This window comes from Aspergillus affinis, assembly GCF_023601865.1.
Source record: "Aspergillus affinis strain CMG 70 chromosome Unknown NODE_38_length_267853_cov_87_405585, whole genome shotgun sequence".
Taxonomy (NCBI): Eukaryota; Fungi; Ascomycota; class Eurotiomycetes; order Eurotiales; family Aspergillaceae; genus Aspergillus; species Aspergillus affinis.
This window is the reverse complement of record NW_026515819.1, coordinates 196,924-212,814: the sequence shown is the minus strand read 5'-3', so window position 1 is coordinate 212,814 and position 15,891 is coordinate 196,924. Positions and strand designations below refer to the sequence as shown.

The window sequence follows — 15,891 nt, the reverse complement described above, 5'->3', positions numbered from 1 at the left end:
GCTAGGAAACATACCTACCTTTACGCGAAGCCCACGCATACCATACCCGACTAATACGCTCGGTGTTAGGTCCAAAGTGGATCGAGGGGGTAACTGGTCCGCCTCGGACTTTTCAGTCTTCCTCGCACTTCGCGGTAGGCGAGTGGAGCCTGATTTTTATCAATTGCGGATCTCTCCGAAGTGGCTATTTTACCCATCTGATAAGTTTTACGTAACGATACCGTCTACGTCGGCAGGCCGCTGTCCGGCATCACCTGGACTGGAGTAGCTGTGCCCTCTAGGGCTAGCTGCTGCACCTGGCGGGGCCAGCAAAGACCTTACCTTTAGTCTTCTGGTCTGCGGTGACTTGGACGATTCTTCTTCTCGAGCACAACTTCATGAACAGGCTTCCTCGACCTCCTCCACCTGGAAGAGAGCAAGCAACCAGCCATGACACTTGCCCAGAAATTATCGGGCTATCCGAGCTTGCTGCTCGCCGGTAATCCTTCCAAGCTTGACCTGGGCCGCTTGGTACTGGGAATAGTCTCCTCCATCGCTTCGGGCGTCCCCTTTCCTCTGATTGGAATCCTGTTTGGTCAGCTCCTCGACGACTTTAACGGTGTGACGTGTGGTGAATCCGACGGTTCAGAGTCTGATGCTCAGTACCAGTCTGATATCAACAGCAAAATACTGATAATTGTTTACCTGGCAATCGCCCAAGTGGTGACAATCTACTGCCATCTCACCTGCTGGACTCTGAATGGCGCGCGATTAGCACAGCGACTACGGGAGAGCTATCTGGAGAACCTCCTCCGGCAGGAACCATCCTACTTTGACGACCTGCCTCCGGGCGAGATCGCCTCTCGGTTGAATGGCGACATCCAAGCCATCCGCTCCGGCACCTCGGAAAAAGTTGGCATCGTTCTTTCCAGTCTGTCCTTCTTCGTCACCGCATACATCGTCGCGTTCATCAAAGAGTGGCGATTGGCCGCCATGCTCATCTCCCTGATCCCCGCGTATTTCCTCATGTCCTTTGTGGGGAGCCACTACATTGAGAAATATTCCGCCCGTATGTCGGATCATGCGGCATCTGCGGCATCTATCGCATCCGAGGCGTTATCCAATACTGTTGTGGTGCAGGCGTTCGGTGCCAACGGTCGGCTGGAGGACAAGTTTTCCACGGAACTCAAGGCGGCCGAAACAGAGGGCTTGAAGAAGTCCACGGCGATTGGCATCCAGTCCGGATTCTTATACTTCATCGCGTACGGAGCTAATGGTCTTGCCTTTTGGCAAGGGAGCCGGCGCGTGGCGGACGCAGTTGGCCATAGCTCCCAAGGCGCCACGGTGGGGGCGATTTTCACCGTGATTTTCATCCTTGTAGAAGGTCAGTTGGTTTCCAGCAGTTCGGCTCTTCGGACTTGTCATTAACATCATTACAGCAACTCTCTTACTCAGTCAGGTGGCCCCATTCCTTCATCTTTTCACCGCGGCGGTCGCCTCCTTCCGAAAGCTGCGCGAAGACATCGATCGCGTACCTCAGATCGACGGCACGACGGACTCTGGCCATCGTCTGTCGCAGGCTGAGGGTGGTTTCGAATTCCAGGACGTGTCATTTACCTATCCCTCCCGCCCCGAAATCACAGTGCTCGACCAAGTCAGTCTCTCTATCCCGGCCAACCAACATACGGCCATTGTCGGTCTATCGGGCAGCGGCAAATCGACCATCGCGGGTTTGGTCACTCGGCTATACGATCCCACCCAAGGACAGATCCTCTTCGATGGCCATGACTTGCGAGAGCTCAATACTCGAGACCTGAGAAGCTTCCTCAGTTTGGTGCAGCAAGAACCGTCACTCCTCGACCGATCGCTCTTGGAGAATATTGCCCATGGCTTGATGAATTCCAGCAACCCGGACCACGCTCATTTGAAGAGCACTCTTGTCGGTTCCGACCTGTCCGATCTAGCGCAGGAAATCCGTGACGGCCAGGAATTGTCGGCTGCAGCAGAGAAACGCGGCGCGCATGTGGTCGAGATCGTCACCCTAGCCCGGAAGGCCGCGGTGCTCGCCGATGCTGACACCTTCATCAGCGCCTTGCAATATGGATACGGTACCATGGTGGGCTCGAGTGGACGGCTAATCAGCGGTGGCCAGAAGCAACGGGTCGCCCTAGCCCGGGCTTTGGTTAAGGATCCCCAAGTGCTCATCCTGGACGAAGCCACCGCTTCGCTTGATTCCCGCAGCGAACAACGGATCCAGCGAGCCATCTCCAATATCGCCAGCGGCCGCACGATGATCACGATTGCCCACCGGCTGTCGACCATCACGAATGCCGACAACATCATCGTCATGCACAAAGGACACATTGTGGAGCAGGGAGATCACGCGACGCTGATGGCTCAGAATGGTTCGTACGCCGATCTGGTTAATCTGCAAACGCTGGGATCTGCGCTAGCGAAAAACGAGACAACAGTCAGCATCGAGAGCATCAGTAAGTCGGATCAGCACTCTTTGACGGATACCGAAAACGAAAAGACGCCTGTGTCTGCTGAAGAAACCGCCTTGCCGGCCGGCGAGACCCCCAGCGCCGAATCAGAAGAAGAGCCGGACGAGCCCCCGACGCCGTCCAAATCGTTGTGGGCTTTAGTGCGAGGATACGCGCCCGCCTTGCGACCACACCTGTTGACTATATTCCTGGCGCTACTCGGCGCCAGCGTGGTGGGTGGCGCCTTCTCGGGTGAGGCCGTGATTTTCGGTAACACCGTCGGCAGTCTGAATCCCTGCCACGGCGCCGACAGCATCCGATCGCGTGGTAACTTCTTTGGACTGATGTTCTTTGTTCTTGCTATCATTGAGTTCTTCGCGAACCTTGTCAGCTGGGCCGGATTTGGCTGGGTCTCGGAAAAGATCGTGTACACGGTGCGCGTCTTGTCTTTCCGCTCCCTGTTCGAGCAAGATCTTCAATGGCATCAGTCAGAGGGCCGTAGCCCTGCGTTGCTCCTATCCTACATCACTCGCGATGGCAACGCATTGGCTGGTCTTAGTGGGTCCGTCATCGGTACCTTGTTTTCGATTTCCGTCAATCTCGTCGCCGCTATCATCCTCACCCATATTATTGCCTGGAGGATCGCGCTGGTCTGTCTTGCATTGGTTCCCCTTCTCCTTGGGGCGGGCCTGATGGAACTCCACGTGCTGGGTCGATTCGAGGAACGGCACGAAAACGCGTATACTAAGTCCGTGGACATCGGTGTCGAATCGATCACCTCCATCAAAACAATCGCCTCCTTGTCCCTGGAGGAAGCCACACTGAAGACTTATCGACGATCGTTAAAGGGGCCACGAAAGGAGACGCTCAACGTGACCCTCCTAGCCAGCTTCTGGCAAGCAATGACCTACTTCCTAGGAAACTTGGTAAATGCACTCGCCTACTGGTGGGGCGCCAAGCAGATCATCGCTGGCAACTATACCCAAACACAATTCCTCATTGTCGTGTTTTCCCTGCTGGTGAGCGCCCTTCTCTGGAGTCAGATGTTTGCTCTCGCCCCGGAGCTGTCCAGCGCCCGCGCGGCGATGGCGCGGATCTTGGGTCTCATCGAGATTGGGTCGGACAAAATGCAAGGACGCGTACCGAGTCCTTCTGTCCCCGGCTCGGGCGAGGGTGACCTGGAGGCAACAATCGAGACAAAGCTGCCAGACGTGTCGGGTCACCCGGCCTCGAGCGTTCAACTCCGCGACGTCCACTTCTCCTACCCGGCGCGACCGGACATCAAGGTGCTCAACGGCTTGACTGTGGACATTCGGCCGGGAAAATTCTGCGCCCTGGTGGGACCCAGCGGTGCCGGTAAATCAACCATTATCTCGCTGGTGGAGCGATTGTACACGCCGCAGTCCGGCGCGATCGTGGTGGACGGCGTCGACGTGACCAAACACCGCGGCGTCGCGTTCCGCGACACGATCGCCCTTGTTCCCCAGGAAAGTGTCCTCTTTGAGGGCAGTATCGCGTTCAACATCGGTCTGGGGGCTCGACCAGGCCACGAAGCGACCGCGGAGGAAATCGAAGAAGCGTGCAAGCTGGCGAATATCCACGAGGTGATTCAAGCGCTGCCCGAGGGGTACCAGACGCTCTGCGGGCCCAACGGTAGCCAGTTTTCAGGCGGTCAGAAGCAACGACTGTCGATCGCTCGGGCGCTAGTCCGGAAGCCGAAGCTGCTCATTCTAGACGAATCCACCAGCGCTCTGGACGCGGAATCGGAGAAGCTCCTGCAGGACGGGCTGGAGAAGGCGGCGCGCGGGATTACGGTCATCGCGATCGCCCATCGACTTCATACGATCCGCAAGGCGGACGTCATCTTCTTGATCGATGAGGGTCGATGCGTGGATCATGGATCGCACGAGGAATTGCTACAGAGGTCGGACAGCTACCGGGCTAATGTCATGCATCAGACCGTGGCAACGTAAGAGGGAAGCGACTGAGGAGAGGGGAGGAAAGGAGAGGAGAAGGAGCAAGTTCGGGCATACCTATTCTTTTGTCTGCCTCCTCAGATGTTTGCCTCTTGTATCTTTTGCGCCCCATTTTCATTGAACAATATTTTGATAGACTTAGAACTTTTAATGGTATTTTGGTTTTGTTTGATTGGTATTACAATCCTGAATCTCGTCTACCTACAAGTGTATATCCAGGATAACATATTTTTCGGGCGTAGGACGACTGAATGAATTCCTCGATCGAATTGCATACAGGAAAGTATTCAACAGACCCATTTATTCATTTACTTATTAGCCTACAGGATACCAGGTTGTTATAGAGCATTAATCATTCTGTACCTCCAATGTTTCTCCGGACTATGACGGAGGAAGGCAGCGAGGTAACCAGGCAACAAGGCAGCAAGGCAGCAAGGCGGGCAGTCACGCGCCCTCTACCGAACCGCCTACTCCCTTCCACTTCTCCTGTTCTCCCCCTCAACCCAAAATATTCAGAGGCTCCAATGACGATGTCACCAGTTCTTGAACGGCCAAAGTCAATTCCTCCAAGACTGCATCCACCAACGCCGTGTCCCTCTCACTTCCCACCAGCCCGACGTGCATCTGTCCGCTTCGAACAAACGAAACGACCTTCAAGGGATACGCGGCATCCCCGTGGGGATTCAGGATGTCAACCCGGCAGGTGCCCCCGGCGAATGGCATAGTGTCGAAGTCTTCGAAGTCTTGATGATGCACAAGAGAGTCGAAAGACGATACCTCCGACGGCCACTGGGTGCACTTCTCCGAGATCGCTCGGAATCCGAGGTAGTCATGCGCTGCAGACTGCCCGCTTTGCTTCTGGACGAAGCGCAAGAGATCCATCGCCGTCCATTGAGACTGGAAGGGGACTCGGATGGGTGTGAGCTGATAACACGGACCCACCACGCTCTCCACGTTGGCGACGTCGACATTTCGTCCCGAGGTTACTCCGCCAAAGGTCACGTCGTCCGTGCGGAGCCGACGAGCCAACGTCACCGCCCATGCAGCCGTCAGTAGGTTGGCCGTGGTGATCTCTTGCAGGGGCTCGGAGATTTCAACGGGCTTAGTGTGGAAGATGGCTTTGTCCCTGGGCTGTCCCGAGCTTCCGCCCAACACAGACAATGTTGAGCCGGCAAGAAGACTGCGCCAGTACTTCAGAGCGTCGGTATGATCATTCACATCCCGGATCCGGGCCACATACGACGAGAACGGCTGGAATTGCTCGAATTCCTGGTCCAGGTACAAGGCGTCCAGGTCTCGGAGCAGCCGCGGAAGGGAAATGCCATCATACTGCGCGTGTGAGAGACCGATAACGAGACAACTACGGCCGTCGCTGGCTTCAACATGGAAGATCGAGAGGAAAGATGAGCCCAAGTTGAAATCTGACTCGATGTGAGTCGTACAAAGGTCGGCGACGTACTGCTCGAGGTCCCCATCAACGTGATGCGTTATCACAGGAACATCAAGCTTCTTCACCACCACCTGGAAAAGCGCCGAGTTGTGCTGAACGAAGACGGTACGCAGAATTTCGTGGCTGTCAACGAGCTTCTGGCAAGCACGGTATAGTTGGTCTCTATCAACGCCTTGATCCAAATACAACATGGTGTATTGGATGGAGGTTCGTGGTGGTTGTAGTGTTGCTCGCACGTCAAGTGCTTGTGAATCGGTGACCGGAGATACATCTTGAATCAGCCATGATGAATTGGATAGCTGTGGGTGGACTACGTCGGACAAGAATTTCTCCACCTCAGTTTGGCCAATCGTCGAGAACGGCTGATATGGCCGGGCCTTGGCCTTGGACGCTTGGCCTATCTTCAGTACTTGGGCCGCGTCTCCAAGACGCATGTGTTGGAAAATATCAGCCACGGTCAAACCATGCCCTTGAATGCGAAGATGGGATATTAACTTCATTGCCAGAACGGAATCACCACCGAGCCGGAAAAAATTGTCATCAACGTCAATCTTCTCCGCACTGATCCCAAGGATCTTCGCCCATGACGAACGCAGGATATCCTCCGCCGGTGACAATTGTGTTTGGGTTGCGCTATGTGTCCATGCCCTCTCGAATGCAGCACTGAGCTCCGTAAGTATCTGTTGAGGAATGCATGAGCCTAGTTGATTCAACAAACCACGATCAATCAGGCCCATCGCCGCTGGAATTTCGTCAACCACAATGTACGTGTAAGGAATCATATAGGATGGAAGAGAGTCCCGGATGAATTTGTCCAGTCTTTTGAGTGCGACCACAAGGGTGACAGGGACTGTGCCACAAATGGTCAATTTGTGGTCCGAGGCATCAGAAATGATATCGTGGCTTTTTGGCAAAAGCTGTATATTTTCTTCTACGGGGATTTTACACTCAACGAAGACGACTAGTCCGGGTGTCGGGCTATCCTCGGAGCCCGCGGAAGATTCGAGCATCGTGGCCGCGGCTTGAACGGCCGGCGGCAGATATCTCGCGACGTGAGCTTCGAGCTCTGCGATGTTCACCGCATGCCCCTGCACAGGCAGGACGTCGCATTTTCGACCAAGGAACATCATATTGCCATCACCCTGCAACTGCACTATGTCGCCCGTTGCCTGCAACTTCCCTGTGCGGCCGACGCAAGCCGAGCTTCCGGCAACAAGCCAGGCTGGTGAGTCAACGGTTTCGCCGGTTAGGAAATTGCCCTCCAACCACAACTCGCCCATGGAGCCGATGGGCGATAGAAGAGATACGTTGTGGGGATCGCAAATCCACGGGACTGCCGCAGGTGGGTAATCCGATCCATGCGTTAGGCGCGCGTCAGCTTGCAGCAGTCCCGAAGATGTGTTGAAAGACAGTGGGCCAAGCTCGTTTCGCCCCCAAATAACATTCAACTCGGCCTCGGGCAGGCAGGATATGTCCTTCACAGACCTGGAAAGACTTTTAGTCAACTGCGAGCAGACAATTTCGAGCTGGTGAAGAACGCGTCTCATTTGTTCCGTATCAATCAGGCTGCTATCAAAGCTGGCACAGACCCTGAAGCCGCCTTTCTGGATCCCACAGGCAAGCATCAGAGGGTATGGGTTGAAATGAAGCGCTTCCCGCACGACATCCCCTTGATGGAATCCCAGTTCGCCAGCAGCCAAATCCGGCTCCGGTTGAATTACCAGACCGGTAGGTGCCTCGCACGCATATTGGGCATCTTGGCTGACCTTGCGAATGTATTGCATTCCCATGTGCTGATACGGCGCGCGAGCCAGCATAGTTTGTTGGACTGCTTGGAGATATGATTCCACGGAGATCGCGCGACGGATGCGGATGCGAACTGGCACTGTTGCAATCAGGGGACCGATGATGCTTTCGGCTCCCGACAAGGAAATATCACGACCTGTTAGCGTTTCGCCAAAGATCACGTCATCGCTACCGGTATATTTGGACGCCAGGAGTGCCCACGCCCCACGTATTAACGTAGCCACCGTAAATGGCCATTTAGCACCCATCTCAAGGGGAATTTGATGCTCGAGCATGCCGTCAGGCGTGGGGAGAAAGTCTCTGGAAGGCAGGCGTGGGAACTGAGGTCCCACGGCCTGGTTCAATTCTCGTTTCCAGAACTCTTGCATCGCGGTCTCATCTGTCTCTCTCACGTACTTGACAAAGTCCCTCATCTGGGCATACAGCTGGATGGGATAGCCCTGTAGGGCCTTGCTGACCTGGCTTAGGATTTGGGGCTCTGACCAGCCGTCGTAGAGTACATGATGCACAGTCCAAACCATGTATCGCTTTCCTTCATCTGGATGATCGATGATGGCATATCGAGCCAGCCGTTCCCCGAGATTCATCTTTTCATTCCGGTCATTTTGAAGGTATTGCACGAGATCTGTCGAATTTCGCCATGTGACATTCTCTTCCAAAACCACTTGCTGAAGGCCAGGGTCCTGAAGTTGGGCTAGGCGAGTGCGTAGAATAGGGCTTGCGGCGGCAACCGCCTCCCATGCGCGTTTCCACACGTCGAGACTGATATGTGGCGGGATACAGGCGACTCTCTGGGCGACGTACGCCTTGGTTGATTTCAGTGAAAACGTGAAAAGAGATTCCTGCGTAGGAGTGCAAGGGTAAATGTCTTTGATGTCGTCCGGGCTTGACCCGCAAACCTGGGATGCCTCTAGGCACGCGCTGTCCTTATCTTGCGTGATCATGGAAAATGGCGGGGCCTCCGTTTGTGTCTCTAAGTCGCTCATGTGAACTACACCGGCCATGCGTGAGAGTGTTGGGTGGCTGAAAGTGCCGACGACCGAAAGGTCGAGACCGGACGCTCTACAGGCAGACACGAGTTTCATGGCAGCCACCGAGTCGCCACCGAGCGCAAAGAAATTATCTTCCAGCCGGATGGTCTCTGGCTCGAGCTTCAAAACCTGGCCCCAAGTCTTTCGCAGGCGCTGCTCGAGCTCACTCAGCTCTCGACTCGAGGTCGCAGTCGACCCTTCATCTTCCAACTGTCGCAAGTCGACTGACGTGCCGAACTGTCGTAGCTGCTTGCGATCGATCTTGCCCGAAATCAAAACAGGGATGTAAGTGACCGGAATGTATGCGGTGGGCACCATATATCGTGGCAGCACTTTTGCCAGCTGGGAATTGGCATTTGACAGCGAATCACGCAGCTCGTTCGATGGCTGTGCTGATTCAATCTCCGCGCTCTCTTGCCCCTTCGGAGACTGGGACGCGACAAATGCCACCAATGTCGGTTGGCCGCCGGATCCCTGGGGCACAATCACCTCCACGATAACGCTGGTATCCGATGACAGGATAGCCCGGAGCTGGCTTTCAATCTCGCCTAGCTCAACTCGCTGTCCACGAAGTTTGACCTGCGTGTCTTTCCTTCCAGCAAAAACAATTTCTCCCGAACCGTCCGGGTCGTATTTGCCCAAATCCCCCGTCTTGTAGAGTCGCCCGCGACGACCTCTATAATCCCTATATCCGGCGAGCAACCATGAGGGATCTTCGATGAAAGCAGCCGCTGTTTTCTCAGGGTCGTTGAGATAACCTTGTCCCACGATCGGACCTTCGACAAGTAGTTCGCCCACGGCGCCTACCGGCATGAGCAGTTCGTGGTCGTTGGGATCGACCACCCAGATTGCTGCGCCGTTTCCTGGACCTATCGAGATGTAGTCTCTACCCGTGGCGGCGCTGCTGTTCACAGTACATCCTATTGTACATTCGCACGGACCGTACCCAATGATGATGCGAGTATCCTGACCCCAGACTGTGACATCTCTCGCCGAGGCCGCCTCCCCTCCAAGGCCAAGCCCGCTGAGGGATGAGATCACGTCCGGATCTAAAATGCGAGCCACTGAAGGGGTCAATCCTGCGTAGTTGACTCGCATCTTGCGGATGACCTCGTTTATATCGTTCAATCGGTCCTCGTCGGACGGAATACATAGGCAGCCGCCGTTCCCCAAAGTCAAAAGCATACTGTCGATGCTGACGTCAAACGCGTAGGAGGCAAAGTCAAGAACCCTCGATTCCTCTGTGTATCCAACGGCCTTTGCTCGAGGAATGGCGCTGCTAGTATAGGTTTCGTGTGAAATTTTGACGCCTTTCGGAGTACCGGTGCTACCCGAGGTGAAGATCATGTACATCAAAGCCGATGATGGGACGGTTGGTAGGGGAGCAATGGTCTCCACATCAGGCATATTGGCGAACAGCTCCGCTTCCACGACAATCTGTCTTTCATTTGGGATGATAGCTGTTGACAGCTCCTGCTGCATGCGGGATGTCAACATTGCCTCGGCGCCTACTTGTGTTGCCACGTTCTGGAGACGTGCGAGAGGCAGCGTTGGATCCATGAGCACGAAAGTAGCGCCTGATTTCATGGCGGCTAGAACGGCGACGATCGTCCATTTGGATTTCTCGAAGCATATGGGCAAAACATCATGCAGTTTAACTCCCATTTGTCGCAGGGAGCTGGCCACAAAAGTGGAGTATCGGTCGATCTGGCCGTATGTCAGGTCGCCATCCCACGATGAGATCGCTACTTTGTCCGAAAGGTCACGAGCTCGCTCGGAAATCATATCGTGCATGCAAAAGTCGTAAAGGGTGGGTAGCTGATGATTCCACCGCCAGATTTCGCCAATGTCGCTTTCAGTTGGACGAGTGAGGTCCGCAACTGGGGTGCTCGGGTGCGCGAGACATATTCGGACGGTCTCAACGAGGTTCTCGATGTATCGTGTGATTGTGTACGGCAGCATATTCTCAGTCCACCATGTCGGGCGGATTTCGAGTAGATCGTCGTGGAAGCGGGTTTCGAGGTGAAGGATGGCCTTGGTGTGTCAGGGTTAGTCACCTAGGCGTTAAAATCGATGGAATTACATGCTCACCTCATCTCTTGTACCCGCGGATTGTCGGGACAGGGAGCACGTACTGAAGAGAAGGGAGATAGAATCGGTCGCATCCGTGCATGGACTGGGCGCAGTCGCTGCGATGCGAGGAAGAAGATCACCAGCAACTTGACCCACCGGGTTACGCAAATCTATCACGACTTCATTCATTGATAGAGAGCGCGTTTCGAACTCGTTCGCGACGCCATTTTCCCAACCCTGGTGCGACCAGTCAAGCGAGAATTGGTGGTCTTCGCGGGTCCGCAAGAGAACTATGAGCCACGAGAGAAGCAGGACTTCATCTTTCATGCCCGTTGGCTGTTCCGACGCCAAGCCAACAATTTTGAACGCCCTAAAAGCCTCCTGGAATGGCGCCGTGTTTGGCTTGTCCACAGCGTCATTCTGGCGCTTGCTGTGCCCGGAGGAAATATCAAGAATGGAGCCCATGCTGCCGGTAGTCCAGCCTGACGACAGAGGGACTTTTGCAGTACTGAAGAAGGAGGATGAGTATTAACACGGGCTCCCGCTAAGCGCAAGTCTGTGTTACGGATTATATGGTACATGGAATCGGAAAGCAACCCAGCAGCGCTCTCGTCCGCCGGAACATCAGATCATTCCGGACAGGCACCTGGACAGGCCGAGCACCGGCATCGCCTGTTATTGGTAAGGGTGGATTCTATGGATGCCCACATTCTGCCGAAAACAAGCAGTTTTGGACACGCATGCGCGAGTTTCACGAGGGGACATGAAAACCCATGCTGGAGGTATACGGAGTCGATCCATTTTTGGACACGGTGGATACTGATTTCTTACATACATACATACCTACTTACAGTACACAGTACTTTACTCCGCACTCAAAAATCGTGGTATTGTGGTGATACCGCTAAACACTCCGGGGACTAGCGCGACACCGGCTGTTCCGACCATCCCGAAATGACAATTTTTACGACGGTCACTGCCCTACCGGGTAGGTATGGTACAGTACGTAGCTTTGTGTCTGCGTTTTTGCAAAAGACCACCACATAACAATACCCATTGATCAAAACAGGTGAAGGTGGGCTGTTAATATAATGGCACGAGTCCACGGAGTTCTACTTGGACAGCTACCGATGATATTCTTAACGCCGAGTTGTCATTACGTATACCAAATCCCTATGCCTAGAAGACCTATACCTACGACCGGATCTTAATGAACGCATCTGTTTACTGGTATCCGATTCTACCTGAGAAAGACACCGAGCTTGACAGTGCAACTTTCAGCACGGACTCTCGGGCTGTGACCAGGAAGGACGGCTCAAATGCCAGTAAGGACATACCGCATTTGTCAAAGCGCACCTCTTGCTTAGCGCGTGTTGTTCGTACCCTAAATCTTAAGGTATCAGTTTCAGGTGGTTCAGGAGAAAGACGATGAGGACTCCGGTGGTATGAGACCTCACAAGTCAGTAAATGCGCAACCTAAGCTCTTGAGTCTATGCCGACGCATTACGGAGTAGTCCTCAAGGACTTGTTTTCTAGTGGTATTAAAAGAGTAGATGTTTGGGCTATAAGTAGATTATATCCATTAGATCATATTATTCGTGCCAAATTACAATTTAGACGGCCTCCACTGTGGCTTCCTTTTCTCCACAAATGCCCGGACACCCTCGCGAAAGTTTTCTCCGGCAATGAGCTTGGAATACCACTGATCTACCAGTTTAGTACTGGCTTCCTCGACGCTGGCAATCTCCCATCCGTAGTGAAGCCCTTCCATTGTGACTCGGGTGCTGTCCGGGCTGTTGCTGGCGATGGAACTTGCCATCTCCACCGCTGTCTCCAGCAGCTGAGCGCTTGCCACAACGCGACTCACCAAGCCCCAGCGTTCCAGTTGAGAGGCGGAAAAAGTGAGACCGCTCAAGGCCATCTCCGCGGCGTGCTGCTTCCCAATCGCTCGAACCAACCGAGGCAGCGAGCCCGCGACGGCGGCAATTCCGCGCTGCACTTCGGGCAGACCGAAGCGAGCCCGCTCACTTGCCACGACGAGATCGCAATTAACCACCATCTCGAATCCGCCTCCGAGGCAAAAGCCGTTGACGGCGGCAATAATTGGCTTCCCCCCCCTTCGGCGAGGCAGTCCGGCCAGGCCCGGTGCTGTCATCTCATTCGTTATGCCACGCTCGTTTAGGTCGTTCCATTCTGTCATGTTACTTAGACAAGATGATACGGGATCGGATATTGAGAACGTATGGGTCATACCTTTTAAATCCGCTCCGGAGCAGAACGATACGCCAGTGCCCGTAATTATTGCAACTCGTAAATCGGGGTTTGTATCGAACCATTCCCAGAGCCGTTGTATGTCCGCGCTCGTAGCGAGCGAGATGCAATTTCGCTGCTTGGGTCGATTGAGGGTGAGGAGAAGAATTTGAGGTGCTGGAAAAGAGACAAGACACCCTTGAACCGAAGGGTGTTCGTGGTTTGTTACTGCCATGATGTGGCGAGATTAGAGGGATGTTGTAAGCTGAGGCACCGGCTGGGACGGAGGGGTTGGGGCAGTCCTACGGCGTCTTAAGTAAAAGATTGCAATTCCAGGTTCGACTGTATTTATTCTTGTGTCAGGTCATAGCTCGGAGCCCCATTTTGCTCCGAGTCATTCTATACGGATCCAGCCCTGCTCCACTCTCCGGACCTATGCCTCGGTCCTGGCTGATACTTATATCCTAGATCCAGCGCGTCAGTTATTTAGCTGGCACCGTACTCTTTCCATTTTCCATTGAAGCCTCTTTTTCAATGCAAATCCAAAGTCACTTTGAGTCGCCTACAAAGTTCAACCTCGCCGTGACAGTGATAGAGCCTACAATGAATGAAAAAGCGTCCTATCCTTGGGTGAAGCTTCCCCATCCCTACCTCACTACCTACAAGATTCACGTCGTTTCTGATTCCACACCGCGCGAGCTTCAACTTCAGTTACATGACTCTCGGGCTGGACAGGCCCTGCCAGAGCCATTACACAACGCTTCCTTGACCTTTACAGACCTTTCGTACAACGAATCCGCTCAGGATATCCCCACCACAGATAACAGTCCCTGGGCTCGCAGTCAGAGGGCACCGGGGACTTCCTTTCGATGGACAGATTCAGTACCACCCACGTTGGGACAGTTCTGGAACGCCATCCACGCCATCTTCCTCACCCATCCGCAGAATGAGATCGTGCGCCTAGACTTGCTGGGTCCTGGGAAGGAGGTGGTGCGCGAAGAATGCCTTCGTACCGGGCTGGCTATCCCATTCCCTGCGCCGCGCATTCCCTTCGGCACAGAGAGTAGCGAATCCGGTCTCGATACAATAATTCTCTTGCGATCGGCGTTCTGGCAGGGAGCCGGTTCGCCGATGGGCCCGCGGCCAATCTGGGTCGTTGATCAGGGCATCCATGGCCTGATGCGCCGCTCGGTCAACCAATACCCGTCCCTAGCCCAGAATTACGAGTTTTCCATGAAGTTTCCGGACGAGCGCGTCTATGCTCGGCATCCCGTTCGCCCCCAGAAGCCTACTCCTGGGTCGCTGGTCTACAGTCGCTATATCCCGCATATCGACCAACATTTCTCACTGATGGTGGTGGATTGGCAGAATGAGGCGCATCTGCGACTGTTCAACAAATGGCAAAACGACCCGCGGGTGGCCAAGGGCTGGAACGAGACAGGCACGCTGGATGAACACCGCGAGTACCTGCGACGGCTTCACGAAGACAAGCATGTCCTGTGTCTGTTTGGACGGTTCGATGACGCGCCGTTCTCGTATTTCGAAGTGTACTGGGCAAAGGTAAGTCCCCCGTACATCCGATCTAGCGGACCTTGACTCAATCTAACACCTGAATTCACGTTTAGGAGGACCACTACGGAGCGCATTACGACGCCGGCGACTACGATCGAGGCCGACATTCTCTGGTGGGAGAGCACAGCGTTCGGGGCGCATACCGGGTGAACGCCTGGTGGGCCAGCGTGATCCATTACATTTTCCTCGACGAGCCACGGACGACGTGCGTGGTGGGCGAGCCCAAGGCGACCAACTCCACCGTCCTCTCCTACGAGAATGCCCACGGACTCACGATCCAAAAATATGTCGACCTAGGCCACAAGCGGTCTGTCCATGTTTACTGCAGTCGGGAGAAATGGTTCCAGCTGTGTCCGCTGTTCTGGGACAGGCGTGAGAGGCCGCTGGAGAGCTCGGATCGGACGGCGTGGGATGCGAAGCTTTAGGGTGATACGGAGCATCTGAGGACCGGGCTAGAGAACTAATTGGATAATGGCGGATACTGTTGTTCCACGGAATTCAATTTCATTATGTGATGCTAGGAGTGGTCCGTAGCGCTGAAACTCGACTTAACACGAGAACTGTTCGGATTAATGGTTTGAGAAGCAAGGCAAACTTTGTACTGTACAAAATTCAGATGGAAAGATTCCAGGTGCGCGCGAAGATCCCTACCGATTCAGGAAGGCAACTCCTTCGGAGCTAACAGGATTGACGTTTTAATTTACCGCGTATTCTGCTGGGTGTCAGACGCTGTCAAGAGTGGAGACTAAGATCTTGACTGTCCCGCGACTGGGAGCCAGAACGCTCTATCAATCTAATCAGATTACTCGCGCCAGAGGGCTTTCCATGGCCCGACCCCCTGAAAGGTAAGACGTTATCTTTAATTATCCGGCTGCCTACGGAGTACGGAGCATATAACCGAGGAATTACCTCGACATGCCTATTAGCATCACCGTTGAAGTGCCCATTAGCAACTTCTCGCGGCAGGAAGAGTGACCAGCTAGAACGGTTCTGCTCGAAGAAGCCCCGGCTTTCCAACGTTCATACATAAGATCTACAAGAACCGCATGCTTGCCAAGTACGGAGTACCCAACTGAAATTTTCGGGATTCAGTATTCTCTTAGTTTCCTGGGACCGAGCCTGTGGGGGAAGAAGAAACTTATCTGATCCGAGCAGTACGGAGTACGTAGGTAATGGGCGGTTCATGGTAGCCCGGCAAGGCGAGTGTGGGTCTGCGACATGAGACTCTGTCCGAAATGCTTCGTCGCTACGGAAATCAGCAGCTTCCGTAC

The 15,891-nt window shown here is 54.2% G+C and overlaps 3 protein-coding genes across 3 annotated transcripts; 2 read left to right on the top strand and 1 right to left on the bottom strand.

Annotated features, from left to right (window-relative positions):
* Positions 1-429: 429 nt before the first annotated feature.
* Positions 430-4,435, top strand: KD926_006861 (ABC transporter ATP-binding protein; the record flags this gene model as incomplete). Its single annotated transcript, XM_053099879.1, has 2 exons — positions 430-1,363; positions 1,419-4,435. The coding sequence occupies 2 exons, from the start codon at positions 430-432 to the stop codon at positions 4,433-4,435; spliced, it is 3,951 nt and encodes a 1,316-aa protein (XP_052956446.1).
* A 501-nt stretch (positions 4,436-4,936) lies between these two features.
* Positions 4,937-13,283, bottom strand: sidD (nonribosomal peptide synthase SidD; the record flags this gene model as incomplete). The annotated part of the gene is made up of 5 exons (XM_053099878.1): positions 4,937-10,759; positions 10,817-11,306; positions 12,066-12,182; positions 12,409-12,991; positions 13,052-13,283. The coding sequence occupies 5 exons, from the start codon at positions 13,281-13,283 to the stop codon at positions 4,937-4,939; spliced, it is 7,245 nt and encodes a 2,414-aa protein (XP_052956445.1).
* A 299-nt stretch (positions 13,284-13,582) lies between these two features.
* Positions 13,583-15,045, top strand: KD926_006859 (GNAT family N-acetyltransferase; the record flags this gene model as incomplete). Its single annotated transcript, XM_053099877.1, has 2 exons — positions 13,583-14,608; positions 14,674-15,045. The coding sequence occupies 2 exons, from the start codon at positions 13,583-13,585 to the stop codon at positions 15,043-15,045; spliced, it is 1,398 nt and encodes a 465-aa protein (XP_052956444.1).
* Positions 15,046-15,891: the final 846 nt, after the last annotated feature.